Source organism: Prionailurus viverrinus, chromosome A2 (genome assembly GCF_022837055.1).
Source record: "Prionailurus viverrinus isolate Anna chromosome A2, UM_Priviv_1.0, whole genome shotgun sequence".
Lineage (NCBI taxonomy): Eukaryota > Metazoa > Chordata > Mammalia > Carnivora > Felidae > Prionailurus > Prionailurus viverrinus.
Genome location: NC_062562.1, coordinates 15,464,184 through 15,482,679, shown reverse-complemented (window position 1 = coordinate 15,482,679; position 18,496 = coordinate 15,464,184). Strand labels below are relative to the sequence as shown.

The following is an 18,496-nucleotide window of genomic DNA, read 5'->3' as shown; positions in this document are numbered from 1 at the left end:
GAGACTGACTCTACCCCTAACCCCCCTCCCAACTCAGGGTATATGATCATTTCTCCCTCACAACCCCAGTGCAGCTCTTCCTGCCCACGGGTCCTGTCCCCATGCTGTAATAAAACCACCTTTTTGCACCAAAGACGTCTTCAAAAATTCTTTTCGGCCATCGGCTCCGGACCCCACCATCACCCCAAACCCCATCAGTGGGAACGGTTGCCTAGCAATGTGAAAGTACTGAAAAGTACCACTGAACTTTGTAGTTAATAACGGTTGAGATGCTAACTTTTATATTATGTATATTTAAAATATATATATATGTTAAAAAATTATAAACAGATGATGTGGCTCAAATCGAGGTGGCATGTGATATCCAAGTTTGGAAAACACTGTCCCAGCCTCACCGGCGTGTGGTTACAGGTTATTTGCATGCAAATGGGAAGGCTTTTTCTTTGTGTTTTTTTTTTTTTTTTAATTTTTTTTTCAACATTTTTAATTTATTTTTGGGACAGAGAGAGACAGAGCATGAACGGGGGAGGGGCAGAGAGCGAGGGAGACACAGAATCGGAAATAGGCTCCAGGCTCTGAGCCATCAGCCCAGAGCCCGACGCGGGGCTCGAACTCCCGGACCGCGAGATCGTGACCTGGCTGAAGTCGGACGCTTAACCGACTGCGCCACCCAGGCGCCCCGGGAAGGCTTTTTCAATATTCTGAAGTTGCCTTTTTTTTTTAAATTTCCATTTCTGGGCAAAAACGCTCTAGTAAACAAACAGGCACAAAGCGAAGAATTGTGACATTTGAGAATTTCTGTATTAGTGCTCTGCTTTAGCTTCTTAATTCTAACACTGGTGTAGGGACTAGCCCAGGTGCAGACTGGGACACTGGGTCCCATAGCCAGTGCGGGGCTAGAATATCCTTCCATACCGGGCAGCCCACCCCCATGCTGAGGTCTCTGGGGTGCCCCTCACTGCTTCCTGCTGACCCTACATCATCTTCTAGCCATTGGATACTGCAAAAAAAAAAAAAAAAAAAAATCCCACCCCTTTGGGATTTTGTATCTGCAAAGGCATTAAGGTGGAGAAGGAGTTGGGGACCAAGCGGTACCTAAATAGTGGAAGCAAATGTCCTTCACAGCACAGCACACACACCAAAGCCAGAGACAACACTGGGTCTGAGCCCTTGAGTGTGATGTAGTCAGTCTTGGCCCCCCCCCCCCCCCCGAAAACAGACGGCGCACACCCTTGCTGTGGAAAACACAAAGGTGCGAGGGAAAAAACCCACCACCACAAAGAACCTGTCAGCACTGCCTAGAAATAAGCACACGTCACCTTCTGGTCCATAGATTTCCCATTTTTACTGGGCATACTCACACACACAATCTATTTTAAAAATGGATTTTACAACAAATAGTCACGACAAAATAGTTTTACCACCTGGTTTACAACGAAATACATGTATTGTGGACATTTTCTTTTTACAACAGTTAGAATACTTGCAAGGTGTGGAGAAAACATAATTTCTTCTTCTTCTTTTATTTTTTATTTATTTTTTTTCAACGTTTATTTATTTTTGGGACAGAGAGAGACAGAGCATGAACGGGGGAGGGGCAGAGAGAGAGGGAGACACAGAATCGGAAACAGGCTCCAGGCTCTGAGCCATTAGCCCAGAGCCCGACGCGGGGCTCGAACTCACGGACTGCGAGATCATGACCCGGCTGAAGTCAGACGCTTAGCCGACTGCGCCACCCAGGCGCCCCTCTTCTTCTTCTTTTAATGTTTATCTACTTTTGAGAGAGAGAGAGACAGAGCGCAAGCAGGGGAGGGGCAGAGAGAGAGGGAGACACAGAATCGGAAGCAGGCTCCAGGCTCTGAGCTGTCAGGACAGAGCCTGACGCGGGGCTTGAGCCCATGAATTGTGAGATCATGACCTGAACCAAAGTCAGACGCTTAACCGACTGAACCACCCAGGCGCCCCTAAAGGTGAGATGTTGGTTGATTTTGGTCAACTCTACTCCTCAGTTTAGCCCCAGTTCCACAATAGGAGTAGCTTTTAATAATCTGAAGATAGAATTCAATTGTTTAAAGGAAACAGGAAGCCCTTGGTAAAGAAACATGTGTCAAGAAACAGAACTTGGTCACAGTGTAGATATGGCTGACTTTTTTTTTTTTTTTTTTACAAAAGTTTTTTGGAGAGGAGAAGGCAGAGGAAAGTAGTTGGGACTTTAAGAAAGTGTTACGGACCGTGATGAAAATCCATCCGCTGTTTCAAGGCAACTAACAAATGATCATCTTCCAGTTAGGACATTAGGGTGACGGCCTGTACAGGTTATGGGGTTTGCATGGAAATACCCCATATGCCGGTGCCTGTTAACGGTAACTTTGTATAACAAGGCAGATGCCAGCTAGAGAGAAAGTGATGCCTGAAGACGGTGCTAATTCTGGAGTCCTGGAAACCAGGAAGTGCTCATCCATCACGTGGCCATCTGAAAGGTAAGGACACTTGGTCATTAAAGGAAATCCCTCCTGCAGTTGATCCTGCGCACATGGCATATCTACACCCGCCAAAAATCAGTTGGGACCCCACATTTGGCGAGTACAGGGCGCTCATGGGACCAACAGTACCGATTATGTGGAATTCAGACTCCCATCTTTCAACACAAGTTGACATGGGTCTCCCGTTAACTTGGTTTTCCCTGGACACATGCCCTCACACCTGGAAAAGTACCCCAGCCGGTGACAATGGCAGGGATGAAGCCGAACCTGGTTAGGCGCTGATGCTAAGGAGACAGCACGTTTTGGGTCCCAAGTTCCAGGAAGAAAATATGGTCTCCACCTACCCATGCTTACCTATCCTGGGCCTGACATCCAGGATGTAAATGGAAAAGCCACAATCCCCGCCTGGGTCAGGGGTCCCATCTTGTACTCAAGTGAAGCATTTGCCTTCATTTCATTTCTGGACTTGACCATTTGCAGTTTCTAACATCTACACGGTCAGAATACGGGAGGCCTCTGAACTTGGGTGCACCTAGAAATCTGGCTCAGGTCAGGGCGAGGAGAGAACCCTCTCGACTCTTGTTCTCCCCTGGGTCCCTGCCCTTCTTGTTATTGTTTTCCTCAAATCAATACAAGGTGACAAGGTTGAGACCATTCACCCGGGGGATCCACGCGGGGGCCTTGGAGGATCCATGAGCTTCTCAAGGAGCGAGAGGGAGGTCAAGCATCCGGTGGAATTCAAGGGCGTGAGGTGGAGTTGGGTGGGCACTGAATTGTCTGCTTGGGGCTTGCCTGGATCTCCCTGCCCAAATGGAGAGCATCTCTTGGTGTTTAAGAGGCCAAGCGTTTGCTTGTTTACTTTTCGCAGAAGTCCACATACGATAAAATGTCAAAACAGGCTTGAAATAACTGTCTCCACCTCGAAGGCGACGTTTCTGAGGCAGTGAATTTAAAATAAATAGAAAGGACGTGCACGTGCCCACCCCATCTGGGGTCCTCGGTGCTTTCACAAGCACAATCTGGCTGCCAGGGTCTGGCAAGCCATGAGCTAAGAGGAGAGACCCCGTTAACCCAGTGGCCACAGGCACCTAACTTGAAAGCGCGAAAGAGGGGACTATCCGCTTACCACACCCGGGTAGAAATGTCTGAGGAAAGCAGTGAAGCCGGCCGTGCCAGCACTTACAAATGGAACATCGCCTGGGCAGCCAGGCGCCATGGGGTACAGACTCACAGTTCCTGAAAAGGAACAGACAAGGTGACGCATATGGGTTTTCACCCTCACCTCTTTCCCCCTCCATCCACTCCCCCAGCCCCTGCCTTAATGGCTTGCTTACTCTTTGCGTGAATCGTGCTCACAGTTCCGGCCATAGAAGGAGGGGGGGCAGGCACAGAAGGACCCCAGCATGCAGGTTCCCCCGTTCAGACAGCAGGTTCTGTTCAGCTCCTTACCTGAAATGGAAGAAGAGGCAGCTGAGAGGGTGGGGGAACGGAAAAGCTGAGGTCCTGGAAAAGCAAAGGTTAATACAGTGCTGAAGTCTTGGTCTTCCCAGTGCTTGGCGAGGTCTAAATATTGTGAACCTTACAAAATAGGGCTCCGCTGTTTTCTTTTTTTTTAATTTATTTTTCAGAGAGACAGAGCACAAGTGGGGGAGGGGCAGAGAGAGAGGGAGACACAGAATCGGAAGCAGGCTCCAGGCGCTGAGCTGTCAGCCCAGAGCCCAATGCGGGGCTCGAACCCACAAACCGTGAGATCATGACCTGAGCTGAAGTCAGAGGCTTAACCGACTGAGCCACCCGGGCGCCTCAGGACTCTGCTTTTTTGATGTTGCTTTGCTATCGCGCCTCTGTTTTTTTTCATGCTCAGGCCAGGGGTGGTTCCCAGAGAAGCAGGGGGGAGACCGCGTCCCGGGGAGGTGAAATGCACACTGTTGGTCTGGCCTCCAGAGCCAAGTTCAGTCCAACCATCCACCTGGCTCCAGCATCAGGTGGCCACTCAGGAGAAAGAGCATCAGAAAGACAGGAAGCAGGGGGGACCAGGATGGGGAGAGCGTGCTGTAGATCTAAGGCAGGTATGTCTTACTGTCCTGGATTCCTAGGGACGGCACCAACTGCAAAGATCGATGGCGAATTGCAGGCTCCTCCAGGGACCGAAGGCCGTTATCTCTCCAGACGGGGTCTCCCTGAGGGGGACGTGCAAGTTCACGGGGGTGGCCCAACCCTGAAGGACAAAATTAGCTCGGTGGGGTCAGTATTTCAGGCCACGTGAGAATTGCTACCGATCAAAATAAAAGTCCCTCACCGGCTGCGGCGGCGAATTCCGGTTCAAACGCTTTGGAAATGGCCACGATCAAAATCACACTGGGAGGAGGAAATCAAACATCCGTTGGCAAAACAAAGCAAATCAAGCTCTTCGAGTTAACACCTGGGCTTTCTCAACGCGAGGACAAGACCACAGACCACTAGGGAGAAAATGTAGAACTCCACCTTTGTTTTCCTTTCCTTTCCTTTCTTTTTAAATGGCTAATTCATCAAACAGCAGAAAGAATGATGAGAATAAAAGCCGCCTAAAAGCCAGTTCCTTCCAATATGTATTATGCCTTCATAGGCTCTGTCCTCATATACACATAATTTTAAGTAGGCGAAAATCTCTTGGCTTCGATTTCACAAATGACGCCGTAACATTCTGTGCAATTGACGAATCACATCTCGCAAACGATTTCACTTAAACCAGTCACTTAGAAGACTTTAAGGTTAGGACAATCCCTTCCCCACCCCCATCGCTCTTCAGGGTTTTGCAAGTATCGAATCTGTCTGTGCCTTTCAACTTTTTTTTAAAAAAATTTTTTTTCAACGTTTATTTATTTTTGGGACAGAGAGAGACAGAGCATGAACGGGGGAGGGGCAGAGAGAGAGGGAGACACAGCATCGGAAACAGGCTCCAGGCTCCGAGCCATCAGCCCAGAGCCCGACGCGGGGCTCGAACTCACGGACCGCGAGATCGTGACCTGAGCTGAAGTCGGACGCTTAACCGACTGCGCCACCCAGGCGCCCCAGTGCCTTTCAACTTTTTAGAAGCAGCTTTTTCATTTGGTTGTGACATTGAGCTTTTCTTACACAAGAGAGGAAAGCCCTAGTCATTTGATAGATGGCGCCATTACCCCCATTGGAAAAGTTCAAAGCCAACAGGCAACGCTGGATGGAACTCTTAAGTGTGAAGTTCCAGGTCTCTCGGGAAAAACAGCATCACCGCCGGCAGCCCTTTTGAGGTTCGCGCAGGATGAAGTCAAATGACAGAGAGGCGCAGACCATTATCTCTGAAGCTGGTAAGCTCTAGCGGTCAAAAGTTCACATTCAAGATGGGTTCATACCTGCAAGAGAGGCGCTCCATGCTTCTGCGGTCCATAGCTCCTAACACGCTAGGGGGGACGATGTCAGCATGACTTTAATTCACAGCCGTTGCTAGAACGCCTAAAGGAAAACATGGATTTCCTGAAGCGAAAATGGGATTCTAGAAAGAAGGGTATCCCAGATGAGAATTACACTTTGCCCAGAAGTTCTTAGGAGAAGCAGGAACCAGGATGTCCGGGGAGACTGGGGGCTCATCGCCGAGCTCGGTCCTGAGGAATGCTTTGACCTCAGCCGGGGATCAGCCTTGCTGGGGCCTCTCCTTCCTCAACAACCACGCAGGGCGCCAGGGAGGGCCCTCAGGTGGGCTCGGAGGCGGAGACCCAAGCCCATTACCATGGAAACCTCCCGGGGGCTGAGGTAGGAGGCGGTGAAGCCCTGGGACAAAGAGAGAAAAGGTGGGGTCTTATAAAGCTGGTTAACTAGCCCTTAGGTCTTTATAATTAGTTGCCATTTAAAAACAACAGATTTACTCTTAAAAAAAAAAACGAAAAACAAAAAAAACAACAAATCAATTATTCTGTCCAGTTGGTGATTCCAGATTGGAGGAGCGGTGGAAAGGGACTGCTTTAATCAGGAAACCCTCAACACCTCGGATGGGTCTCTCAAGGAGCTTGACATTTAATTGTCAGGTTTTACCTGAAACTTGCTTTCATCTTTGTTTTCCCCAAAAAAGTTGTGTTGAGCCCAGTGCTTGGCCTTGGGTGTACTTAGGCGGCCCGGTTGGGCGTGTCTCCGGCAGCGGGAGGAGAAAGGCGGGGAAACTCTCAAAGGGGAAGTTCAGGGTCGCCAGGGGTCCCTGGCGGCTCCCGACCTCCTGCGGGGAAGCGTAAATTCCAGGCGGCTCAAATTGGGGGTGGAGTCTCCTCCGGGCTCCCCATGACACGGCAATTAACCCCCTACCCCAATTCCGCGTCCTGTGTTACCCCACCAGCCGTAATTTGGTGGCTCCTCAGAGCCCCAGACCCTGCGGCCGGAGAGGCGCATCCCAGAGCCGGAGTCCCCACCTAACATCTCTGCGCCCCGGATGAGGTCGTTCGTTACTAAACACATACAAAGTCATGGGTAGTTTCCAACTACCCTTTAATTCTCATTTCCAAAGGAAAAGCCTGCTGTTTGCCTAACGTTGCGAGCACACAGGTGGGAGGCTTTTCTGTGCTTCTGTTTTCACCCTTCTCTGCCCACTGAGTTCACACTTCGGCAGGAGTGGGCGGCATCGGGGCCATTTCAGCATCAGTGTCCCCTGTGCGCGCAGGCCATGGCACAGGTGCTGAGAGGCGCCCTTGTTTGCTTCCACACCTGCGTCTTGGGGGAATTACATTTGACATATATATTTTTTTTTTACAGGGTGGGAGGGCCCCACCGGAGCAATGGTTGGGTGCAGCCCAGTCACCTGAGGGGCTATTCAGTTCTCTCTGAGCTTCAGCTGGAGGTGTGGCCTTTTGACTTGTTAAATGCTTCGGGGGACACGCTGAGTTTCCCTGAGGACGGGGGTCTCAGCTTAAAGCTCTGGGAGCTGGATGTGGGGGGAGGGCAGCGATGAGGAGAATGCTAATCACCCAACCCCAGGAACTGCCAGGAAGCAAAGAAAGTACAGACAGGCACACCTCCTGTTTTCACGCTTCGCTTCAGGGCGCTTTGCAGACACTACCTTTTTTTTTTTTTTTTTTTTTTTTTAAACAAATTGAAGGTGTTCGGCGACCCTGATTTGGCCAGTGGTTCTCCCCACCCCCCCCATCCGTCTTTCTCCCTCTCCTCGGGCCTCCCTGTTCCCTGAGACACAATATTGACTTCAGGCCAGTGGATAACCCTACCATGGGCTCTGAGTGTTCAAGGGAAGGGAAGAGTCCCGTGTCTTTCCCTTCAAATCAAAAGCTTAGCGAAGAAGGCGCGTCCAAAGCCGACATAGGCTGAGAGCTAAGCCTCCTTTGCCCAACAGTTAGCCAAGCTGTGACTGCGACGGGAAAAAGGAAAAGTTCTGGAAGGAAAATGAAAGGTGCCCCTCCAGGGGACACATGGATGATACGAAAGCTGATAGGGAGAAAGCTTTTCCAGCCAGGAAATGCCTGGCCCTGGAATTGCCTGCTTAAAGGGTGGGCACTTCAAATCATCTCCCAGGAAGGTTGCACCAGTCTCCTCTCCCCCGCCCACCTAGGCTCCCTTCCCCTTTGTCCTCGCCAGCTGGCTGCAGAAAGCACCTTAATTTGTACCAATTCTGTGTCCGAAAATAGTATCTCGTGGTTTGCATTCACATCGTCTCCGGGTTTTATTGGATGTTGTGTTTCTTTCTCTACGAGCTGCCAGGTAGTTCTTAGAACGAACTTGAACTGACTTCTTTCTTGCCATTTGCTCCGGGAAGCCCTTTCCTGAGGACAGTCCTCCCTTCCCTGGCTTCCGGTTAGGCCGGAGCCCCGACCCGGTGCCCGCTGCTGGAGTTGACCTCGTCTTAGCCACACTGTATTGTGAGCTGCTTATTTTCAGGTCTTTCACCGACCCGTCCCCCAGTGCCTTGTTCCCCAGACGAGGAGGTCCAGAGACGTGGTCAGCCCAGCATCGCAGCTTCCCTGGCCTCTTGTGCAGCGTGACCTTGGGCTGCCTTCCCTCCGGCTAATTTCATTCCGCCTGCCCCATCCCCCGGTGACAGAAATACGTCTCAGCCGTCGCTTCGGGAGGGGGTGGGGTGGGGCGAGGGCAAGGTCTTTGAGAGGCACCGCAGGAGGACAACTTGCTTGCCTCATCTCGAGCCGGGAAGTCCAACAAAGCATGCCCCTCCCCCAGACAGTGAAGAGAAGAAAAGGAAATCCTAAGTGCTCCACACTCTGCTGATTCCGGGCAACTTATTCGGGACAGCTGACTGTATATAAGACAAGATTATCTCGATGCGCTTACCGGAAGTCTGATTTAGGCTTTTAGCCATGTCTATGGTTTAGAATGCTTTCCCACCAAAACTGTTCTCCTGCCAATCAAATTCAACAAATATTGACTGACTGGCTACTGTGTGCTGAGCGCAGTGGGGGAGACAGAGATCTCCGGCACCCTAATCACCGGCTCCTTCCGTCATAAGACAAGCCCAGAAATCTACGCCAAGTGCCATTTTAGTTTCCAAAAAAAAAAAAAGAAAAAAAAATGCTGATGGAGAGGGAACACCGACCGAGTCATGGCTCCAGCAGAGCGGTGGGGGGTCACAAGACCTGGAGAATCTCATTTCAAAGCGCTTCTTAAGTGGATTTTGGATTTGATTGCATCCGGGCATTCTTCACAGCTCTGAATGGTTTTGAAATGGATTAAAAGCAAGTGGAAGTTGAAGGCCGAAATGCAAATCCCAAGCCGAATCAGAAATGGATTAAAGTGAGCTTTCCCCTATGCAAACGACCCTGGGCACTCTGAAGCGTGCCCAGCTCTGGAAACCGTCCGAGCCAGGCTGGACTTCTGACCTACGGTAATTGTGATCCATAATCAGTGGAAGTTGTGTTAACCCAGTAAGTTTGTGAGAATTTCTTACACAGCAATATAGAAGGAATGCAAACACTTTCAGGCTTTTTTAAATTGACGTATATCATGCATTCATAAACATGTACAAAAAAACAAGGGTTATAGGTTAATAAATGATTCCAAAGTGCCACATAACTACTACCTAGGTCAAGAATAAGACTATTGTTTGGGGCGCCTGGGTGGCTCAGTCGGATAAGCGTCCAACTTAAGTCCAACTTCGGCTCAGGTCATGATCTCACGGTTCATAGGTTCGAGCCCCGCGTTGGGCTCTGTGCTGACAGCTCAGAGCCTGGAGTCGGCTTCAGATTCTGTGTCTACCCTTCCCCCTCTCGCACTCTGTCTCTGTCTCTCTCAAAAATAAACATTAAGAAATTAAAAAAAAATAATAAGAATATTACTAGAACCCCAGAAATCCACTTCCCAGTTCCTGAAAGCCGACTACTTTTCTCATTCCTAATCCCAAAGATTGGTTTCTCCAGGGTTTGGAACTTTATGTGATCATAAGTGAGTATGTATGTCTGCTTCTCTCTGCTCAACATCATGCAGGTGAGATCCGTCCATGCTGGGTGTAGAACTTCGCTCATATTCATTCCTGTATAATATCCATTGCACTGAATCTGCACAAGGACTCAACACCGCTTATTGAAAAGATCATTCTTACATTTCCGCTGTACAATGCCATTTTCTTTTTTAAAGTTTTATTTATTTTTGAGAGAGAAAGAGCGTGAGCCGGAGAGGGGTGGAGAGAGAGGGAGACAGAATCCGAAGCAGGCTCCAGGCTCTGAGCTGTTACAGCACAGAGCCGGTTGTGGGGCTCGAACCCATGGACCGTGAGATCATGACCTGAGCTGAAGTTGGACGCTTAACCGACTAAGCCACCCAGAGGCCCCTCTACAATGTTGTTTTCATCAGGAATCATTTGTTCACATGTTGTGAGGTTTCTGTTTGTTTGTTTGCTTGTTTTTTAATGTCTGATTCTGTTGCCTTATTCTGTTTGGTTAGTCTCTGTCTCTTCTTGTAGAATACACACACACACACACACACACACACACACACAATATATTATTCACCAATAACGTGATTCTACATGGAGACAACCCAAAATAATCTAGAGATGAACTGTGGGGCTTGATAAGTGTTCTGAGCATAATTGAGTTGTCCCAAAATGTATTTGTCGAAGTCCTAACCCGTACTGACTCAGAAATGAGTGTTGGAAACAGGGCCTTTGGTGAGACGGTTAAGGTAAAGTGATCTCACATGAATGGGCCCTAACCCAGTATGACTGGTGTCCTTATAAGAAGAGGAGGTTAGGGCAGAGGTGTGTGCACACACAGAGGGAGGATCCCGCGAGCACCCGGGGAGAAGATGCCCATCTGCAAGCCAAGAAGAGAAGCCTCAGAAGAAACCAGACCTGCCGACGCCTTGATCTTGGACCTCTAGCCTCCAGCACTGTGAGAAAAGACCTATCTGTTGTTCAAGGCACTCAGTCTGTGGTATTTGCTATGGCAGCCTTAGCAAACTTACATAAGTAGATTTCACAACGGTATCGGATACAAGGTCAACAATGAGAAGTCTGCCACCTGGAACAGGGCCACCCCTCAACCATGCTGGCAACTTGACCTTGGACTTCCAGCTTCCAGAGCTGTGAGAAATGGATTTCTGCTGTGTATACGCCACCCCGTCTACAGTGCTTTATTACAGCAACCTGAACAGACGGAGACCGTATGTGAAGAGACACACTGACGATAAATCTGACAGCGTAAGGCCACAAGGGGACTTAATCGGAAAGACAGCACAGGACACCAAGCAGACTAGCTGGTCCGGAACTGGGTCCTTCAGGCTAGAACAAGGCTATGGTGAATTCAAGATTTTAATAATAGGGGGAGAAAAGGGCATTTTTCCCAGCTCGGTTTCTGAATATGTATTTTACCTTTTTCCTTATCCACTCATGAAAATCACCAGATCTCAAGTCCATTGTCTTATCCAGCCTCTAGATAAGCCATTCAGGTGTTCCTGAGCGGATCCCACCCCCACCCCCCGCTTCCCCCCGGCTCTATACAGGCTCAGGTGTAGTTGGATCAAGATTGGCCATTGACGTGGACCTTGTTTATGAAGGAGTATTTGCAGATGTTCTTTTCGTCCATGTTCTAGGTCACGCTGTGCCAGACTGATGCCAACACCCAAGGCCATGCTTCTTGGAGTTTCTCAACAAATATGTTTAATGCCGGTGAAAGGAGGAAGGTGAGTGCATACATTTAACCTGCTTTGAAGAGGTTACTAAACTCCAGCTTCGTCATCCTGCATTATCCTCATAAAATTGGCATATGAACACCTGCCCCACAGAGATGCCCAACTATAGGCTTCTTATATTTTTAAGCTGTCTTTTATCTTATCTTTATCAGGTAAAACACCTACTATCAGGCCGCCTGGGTGGCTCAGCCGGTTAAGGGTTAAGCATCTGACTTGATTTAGGTTCAGGTCATGATGTCATAGTCGTGGGATTGAGCCCCATGTCGGGCTCTGCAGTGACAGTGCAGAGCCTGCTTGGGATTCTGTCTCTTCCTTTCTCTCTGGCCCTCCCCTGTTCATGCTCTCTCTCTCTCTCTCTCTGCCTCCCCTCAAAATAAATAAATAAACATTAAGAAAAAAGATAAACACCTACTAGAGTTGCGGCATATGTAGGCACTTAACATATGTCACTGCCTTTCTATCTCTCTCTCCCTCCTGAGGCAGGTGGACCGATGGTCCCACATTCATTCACTCTTCACTCCTACTGTGTGCCAGGTAACGAGCGAGGCGTGATGCCTTTCAGGATTCAAACAAACGATGGTTTCCATCCTCAGGCCGTCACAGTCAAGAGGAAATGGACATGTAATTAAGCACGTTTCATCAACGTTAGGGAGTCCGTGTTAATGATGCTGCGGTGGCAGGAAGAAGTGAGGGGCCACTTTTCTAGGGGGCGGAGGAGTCGGACAGGGGAACAGGCACTTGCAGAGCGAAGGCGCAGAAGCATGACGGCCTGGCTGAAGGAGGAAGCTGGAAGGGCAGGCGGAGCTGGAGAAGTGTGATGGGGGCCGGTGACGGTGATGTTAGTGGCAGGGGGAGGCCAGCAGGGGGAGGGTCCCAGAGACCAGGTAGCCCATGAATTCTGCCTTTCCATGTAGCACTATGAAGAATCAAGCAGGAGAGTGACCTGAGCTGGTCTGCGTGTTTAGGGGGGTCTCTTAGGCTTCAGGGGGACCTAAGGCTGGTAACAGAAGTTCTTCCAGGTGACTGTTGCAATAGAGCAGCCGGGAAACGCAGAGGCCTCGAGTGATGCTCAGCTGTGCGCCTGGAGAAGTGGCAGATATGGATGAGGGCGAGAAGGTGGGGTCTGCAGGGTCTGCTGGGATTCGATGGGGTCGGGGAGGGAGTGGTCATGCATTTTAAGGGCAATGTGCAGTTTCTAGTTTCCTAAGCGCATAGGAAAGAGAGATTCAGGGCATCTGAGTGGCTCAGTCAGTTAAGCGTCCGACTCTTGATTTCAGCTCAGGTCACGATCTCATGGTTTGTGAGTTCGAGCCTTGCATCGGGCTCCATGCTCACAATGCAGAGCCTGCTTGGGCTTCTCTCTCTCTCTCTCTCTCTCTCTCTCTCTCTGCCCCTCCCCCGCTCTCTCTCCCAAATATAAATAAATAACCTTAAGAAAAAAAGAAGAAAGAGATTCGTGTATAAAATAAGCACAAACAGGCTTCTGGACACCATACAGTATGTCAGAAAGGTCACTGGCGTTGTGCATCACAGGCCTGAGACCGGGGTCCGTGTCCACCTGAGAACAGGGAATCCTTGGGCCTCGGAGCTTGGTCAGTGAAATGAATGGAGTAGTGCTTCTCTGCCAGTGTCTCGTGGCCAGCATGTGACCAGAGAACAGAAAACGCTGAATGTCATTTCTGCCACGTTAAGGACATTTTATCTCCTGTTTTGTTTTTGGTATTTTCTAAGGTTAGATATGTTACAAAGCACCTAGAACTGTGCCTGGCCTATAGTAGGCACCCAAAGAGTGTGAGCAATTATTTGTGTGTGTTTTGTCATTTTGTCTTGCCTTTGTGTGTTTCCTCTTTTTTTTTAAACATTTATTTATTTTTGAGACAGAGAGAGACAGAGCATGAACGGGGGAGGGTCAGAGAGAGAGGGAGACACAGAATCTGAAACAGGCTCCAGGCTCTGAGCGGTCAGCACAGAGCCTGACGCGGGGCTCGAACTCACGGACCGCGAGGTCATGACCTGAGCTGAAGTCGGCCGCTTAACCGACCGAGCCACCCAGGCGCCCCTGGCGTTCTTGATAATTACAGATTGGCTGAGTGGGAACCACCAAAGCATCCCTGAGTTTCTAGAGAGCCGATGCATTGGCAAAGTTCTCCTCCAGGGGGCGCTGGTCAGCAACACTGACTGCCGGTGGACCACAGGGCTGTTTGTTCTCGTCCGACGTACAGATGACAGATGACGCGACTCCCTGCGGTGGACCTGGCACAGATCTGAGTTCTGGCCTCTTGCCGTTGAATAATTGTATTTGTGAAGAGGTTTGGCCTCCTCCCAGAGGAACACTAACCCCGTGAAAGTCTTCGAGAGGGTGCCGCTTTCCGATCCCGGGTTCTCAGCGCTCTCTGTGGCCCATGCTGGTGGTGAGGGGAGCAGCCGTCAGGATGGCCCACTGGGGTCACCCGGGTCTAGGCTCTGTTCTTTGGGGCGTGCAGCCCAATAGAAATGCCACGCCAGCCTCACGTGGGATTTTCACTTTTCTGGCTAGCCACCTCGGCAAAGTGCAGAGAATCGGGTAAAATTAACTTTCATGGGGAGCCTGGGTGGCTCAGTCGGTTGAGCATCTGACTCTTGATTTCAGCTCAAGCCATGCTCTCATGTTTCGTGAGATCGAGCCCCACTGTCAGCGCAGAGCCGGCTTGGGACTCTCTCTCTCCCCCTCTCTTTCTGCCCCTCCCTCCCTCGCTTGTTCTCTCTCTCTCTCTGTCTCTCAAAATAAATAAATACACATTTAAAAAAAATTATCTTCCATAATATATTTTAATTTAGCCCAATTGATCCCAGAGAGTAGCATTTGATCACGTAGTTAGTATGATTTACTATAAGGGGCCAGGGAAGCCTTCCTCAGCCCGGGGCTCCGTGCTTGAGGCTTCTAGGGCCGGGGCAGGTGAATTGGGCCCTCACCGTGCGCCCCTACGTCAGTGGGAAGCATTTTGCAACGGTCGCCGAAGTAGAATGAAACAGTTTATAGCATTTGGGGTTTTTCATCCTTCTGTCATTGTGTCACGAAACGGGAATGACAGGCTTGTGCCACCAGAGGTTTCCTTGGAAGAAGGCTTCGCGGTACGTGTGACTCAGTGTCCCCACAGAATGGAGGTGAGGAATGGAGTTGGTCCCTGGGGGTGCCTGGGTGTGCTTGCGTGTGGGACCCCCTCACACACGAGGCAGAGACGCTGAAGCTGCGGTCTGTGGACGTCGTGAGAGGCTCCCAGGCCCCCGGGGGCTGAACTGCACGAACAAGCGTCTGGCGGCTCCGTTGGTTGAGCGTCTGACATCGGCTCAGGTCATAATCTCTTGGTTCATGGGTTCAAGCCCCGGGTCAGGCTCTGTGCTGACAGCTCAGAGCCTGGAGCCTGCTTCGGATTCTGTGTGTGTGTCTCTCTCTCTGCTCCTCCCCCACTCACTCTCTCACTCTCTCTCAAAAATAAATAAACATTGAAAAAAAGAAAACTTGGGGTGCCTGGGTGGCTCAGTCGGTTAAACGTCCGACTTTGCTCAGGTCATGATCTCACGGTCCGTGAATTCGAGCCCCACGTGGGGCTCTGTACTGACAGCTCAGAGCCTGGAGCCTGTTTCCGATTCTGTGTCTCCCTCTCTCTCTGCCCCTCCCCCGCTCATGCTCTGTCCCTGTCTCAAAAATAAATAAAAGACATTTAAAAAAACCAAAACAAAGACCATGCGAGAGTCAGGGACTCAGGGGGACACTGGCGGGTGAAGACCACAGGCCACGGTCTTACGTGCTGCCCCCGGGAAGCTCAGAAGCTGGAGATGCTTTCTGGACACAGCCGAGAGATGCGGCCATCTGCACACGGTGAGTGCAATACGATAATAACAATTCCTTGTATTAACAGAAGTGCATTTTGTGCTTTAAAATACTTCCTGATTCATATCGCTACCTGTGAATGAGAGGCTCTGTGGAACATGCTGGAATATGGACCACTGGACCTCACCCCAGACTTACTGAGTCAGAACCTCCCAGCGGGGAGGGGTCCACCCAGGCCAAGCCCCCAAGGAGCCAGTCCCAGGTACCACTGCACCAGACTGTGCTAATTCCACGTCCTTAGGGCCACTTGTGGTGTGGTCCTCCCAGACCAGCAGCTTTGGCATCGCCTGCGGCTTATTAGAGAGACGGACTCTCGGCCCCTCTCTGGCCTCCTGCGTCAGACTCTGCGTTTCGGTAACATCCTAGGTGGTTTGGGTGGAGGGTTGCCAGATAAAATACAGGACACCCAGTCATATTTAAATTTCAGATACACCACAAATACTTTCTAAGTATGACTCATGCAACATTAGAAACATACTCATATTAAAAAATGACTTGTGGTTTGTCCAAAATTCAAACGTAACTTGAAAGTATTTTTATTTGCTAAATTCCTGAGTCCTAGTTGGGTGCACATTATAGACGAAGGAGCCTGGGCTAAACAGTGGCCTGCTTCTCTAACCCTGGCATCATAAAGGAAGCCTATTGTATTTGAATGTGTTTGGGGGTGGGGGCAATATTTTTCCCTTTAAATATGATCGAGCTTTTGAATATGTAGCCCTCTTATAAATTGAAAAAGTATTTAAGCAGTGTTTGAACTGCAACTACCTTTTTCAATTTATATTCTTTGGTTCAGAATATCATAAACAAAACAAAAAACCAAATGAAACCATTACTAAATAGGTAACTTACATTATGTATCAAAGGAGAAAGATACCGTACAAATTCTAAGTAATGAGAAGCTCATCCAACACGTGATTGGTATGATTTAATATTGTCGCAAGGATTTGGGGCACCTGGGTGGCTCAGTTGGTTAAGCGTCTGACTTTGGCTCAGGTCATGATCTCGTGGTTTGCGGGTTCCAGCCCTGAACTGGGTTCTCTGCTGTCAGCCCAGAGCCCACTTTAGATCCTCTGTCTCCCTCTCTCTCTGGCCCTCCCTTGTTCACCTGCTCTCTCTCTCAAAAATAAATAAAACATTAAAAAAGTATATTGTTGCAAAGATTTATCTGATTCTCATCAACTTGGTATACAATTTAAAAGGATAATTTATTGGGGCACCTGGGTGGCTCAGTTAAGCGTCTGACTTTGGCTCAGGTCATGATCTCAGAGTTCTTAGGTTTGAGCCCCGAGACGGACTCTGCTGACAGCTCAGAGCCTGGAACCTGCTTGGGATTCTGTGTCTCCCTCTCTCTCTGCCCCTCCCCCACTCTCTCTCTCTCTCTCTCTCTCTCTCTCAAAAATAACCAATAAAAACATTTTTAATGATAATTTATTAAGATTTTTTTTGCCTAGTAAAATAAAAAAAACTTAAAATATTTTAATTCCAATATAGGTAACGTGGTGTTATATTAGTTTCAGATGTGCAATATAGTGATTCAACAATTCTCTACACCATTACTCAGTGCTCATTATAAGTGTACTCTTTTTTTTTTAAATTTTTAAATGTTTATTTATTTTGAGAGAGAGAGAGCACAAGTGGGGTAGGGGCAGAGAGGGAGGGAGACACAGAATCCGAAGCAGGCTCCAGGCTCTGAGCTGTCAGCACAGAGCCCGACGCGGGGCTCAAACTCACAAACCGCGAGATCATGACCTGAACCAAAGTCCGACGCTCAACCGACTGAGCCACCCAGGCGTCCCATAAGTGTCCTCATAATCCCTATCACCTATTTCACCCATCCCCTCCATGTGCCTCCCCTCTGGTTAACCATCAGTGTGTTCTCTATCATTAAGAGTCTATTTCTTTTTTGGGGCGCCTGGGTGGCGCAGTCGGTTAAGCGTCCGACTTCAGCCAGGTCACGATCTCTCGGTCCGTGAGTTCGAGCCCCGCGTCGGGCTCTGGGCTGATGGCTCAGAGCCTGGAGCCTGTTTCCGATTCTGTGTCTCCCTCTCTCTCTGCCCCTCCCCCGCTCATGCTCTGTCTCTCTCTGTCCGACAAATAAATAAACGTTGAAAAAAAAAAAAATTTAAAAAAAAAAAAAAAAAAAAAAAAAAAAGAGTCTATTTCTTTTTTAAAAAATTTTATTTATTATTGCTTCTCGGCCTTTTGGCTAAGATCACGTGTAAAAATTTTATTTATTTATTTATTTATTTATTTATTTATTTATATTTTCATTTACATCCAAGTTAGTTAGCATATAGTGCAATAATGATTTCAGGAGTAGATTCCAGTGACAAGAGTCTGTTTCTTGGTTTCTCTCTCTCTCTCTCTTTTCCCTTTGCTCATTTGCTTTGTTTCTTAAATTCCACATATGAGTGAAGTGATAATGCTATTTGTCTTTCTCTGGTTGACTGGCTTCTCTTTGCGTGATACTCTCTAGCTCTTTCCATGTCATTGCAAATGGCAAGATTTCATTCTTTTTTATGGCTAAATAATATTCCATTATATATAAGCAGCCCAAGTATCCCCGGAGAGATGAATAGACAAAGAAGCAGTGAGATATATATATATATATATATATATATATATATGGACCATAGCAGAGGGTCCACTTCTTCTTTGTCTATTCATCTCTCCAGGGATACTTGGGCTGCTTCCATAATTTGGCTATTGTAAATAATGCTGCTGTGAACATAGCAGATGCATGTATCCTTTTGAATTCGTGTTTTTGTATTTTTGGGGTAAATACCCAATAGTGTGATTACTGGACCGTAGGGTAGTTCTACTGTTAATGCTTTGAGGACCCTCCACACTGTTCTCCAGAGTGGCTGCACCAGTTTGCATTCCCACCAACAGCGCATGAGGGTTCCCTTTTCTTTGCATCCTCACCAACACGCGTTGTTTTTTTTGTGTTTTAGATTTTAGCCATTAAGACAGGTGTGAGGTGGTATCTCACTGT

At 48.7% G+C, this 18,496-nt stretch overlaps 1 protein-coding gene across 1 annotated transcript; it reads right to left on the bottom strand.

The window, feature by feature from the left end:
- Window positions 1–2,283: 2,283 nt before the first annotated feature.
- On the bottom strand, window positions 2,284–5,968 carry TDGF1 (teratocarcinoma-derived growth factor 1). Its single transcript, XM_047850413.1, has 6 exons — window positions 5,852–5,968; window positions 4,783–4,841; window positions 4,564–4,701; window positions 3,818–3,932; window positions 3,610–3,719; window positions 2,284–2,473 (listed from the first exon to the last, which is right to left on the bottom strand). Exons 1-6 carry the CDS (start codon window positions 5,884–5,886, stop codon window positions 2,358–2,360), a joined length of 573 nt encoding a protein of 190 aa, XP_047706369.1. The 5' UTR covers window positions 5,887–5,968; the 3' UTR covers window positions 2,284–2,357.
- Between the last annotated feature and the right edge of the window lie 12,528 nt (window positions 5,969–18,496).

What these genes read in the sequence shown, in the direction of transcription:
- TDGF1 (XM_047850413.1), bottom strand. Translation starts at nt 5,886, where the DNA reads ATGGACCGCAGAAGCATGGAGCGCCTCTCTTGCAG. An exon ending in ATGGAGCGCCTCTCTTGCAG is followed by an intron (nt 4,842 to 5,851) that starts GTATGAACCCAT and finishes TCCTCCTCCCAG; the next exon opens with TGTGATTTTGATCGTGGCCA. An exon ending in GTCCCTAGGAATCCAGGACA is followed by an intron (nt 3,933 to 4,563) that starts GTAAGACATACC and finishes CTTCCATTTCAG; the next exon opens with GTAAGGAGCTGAACAGAACC.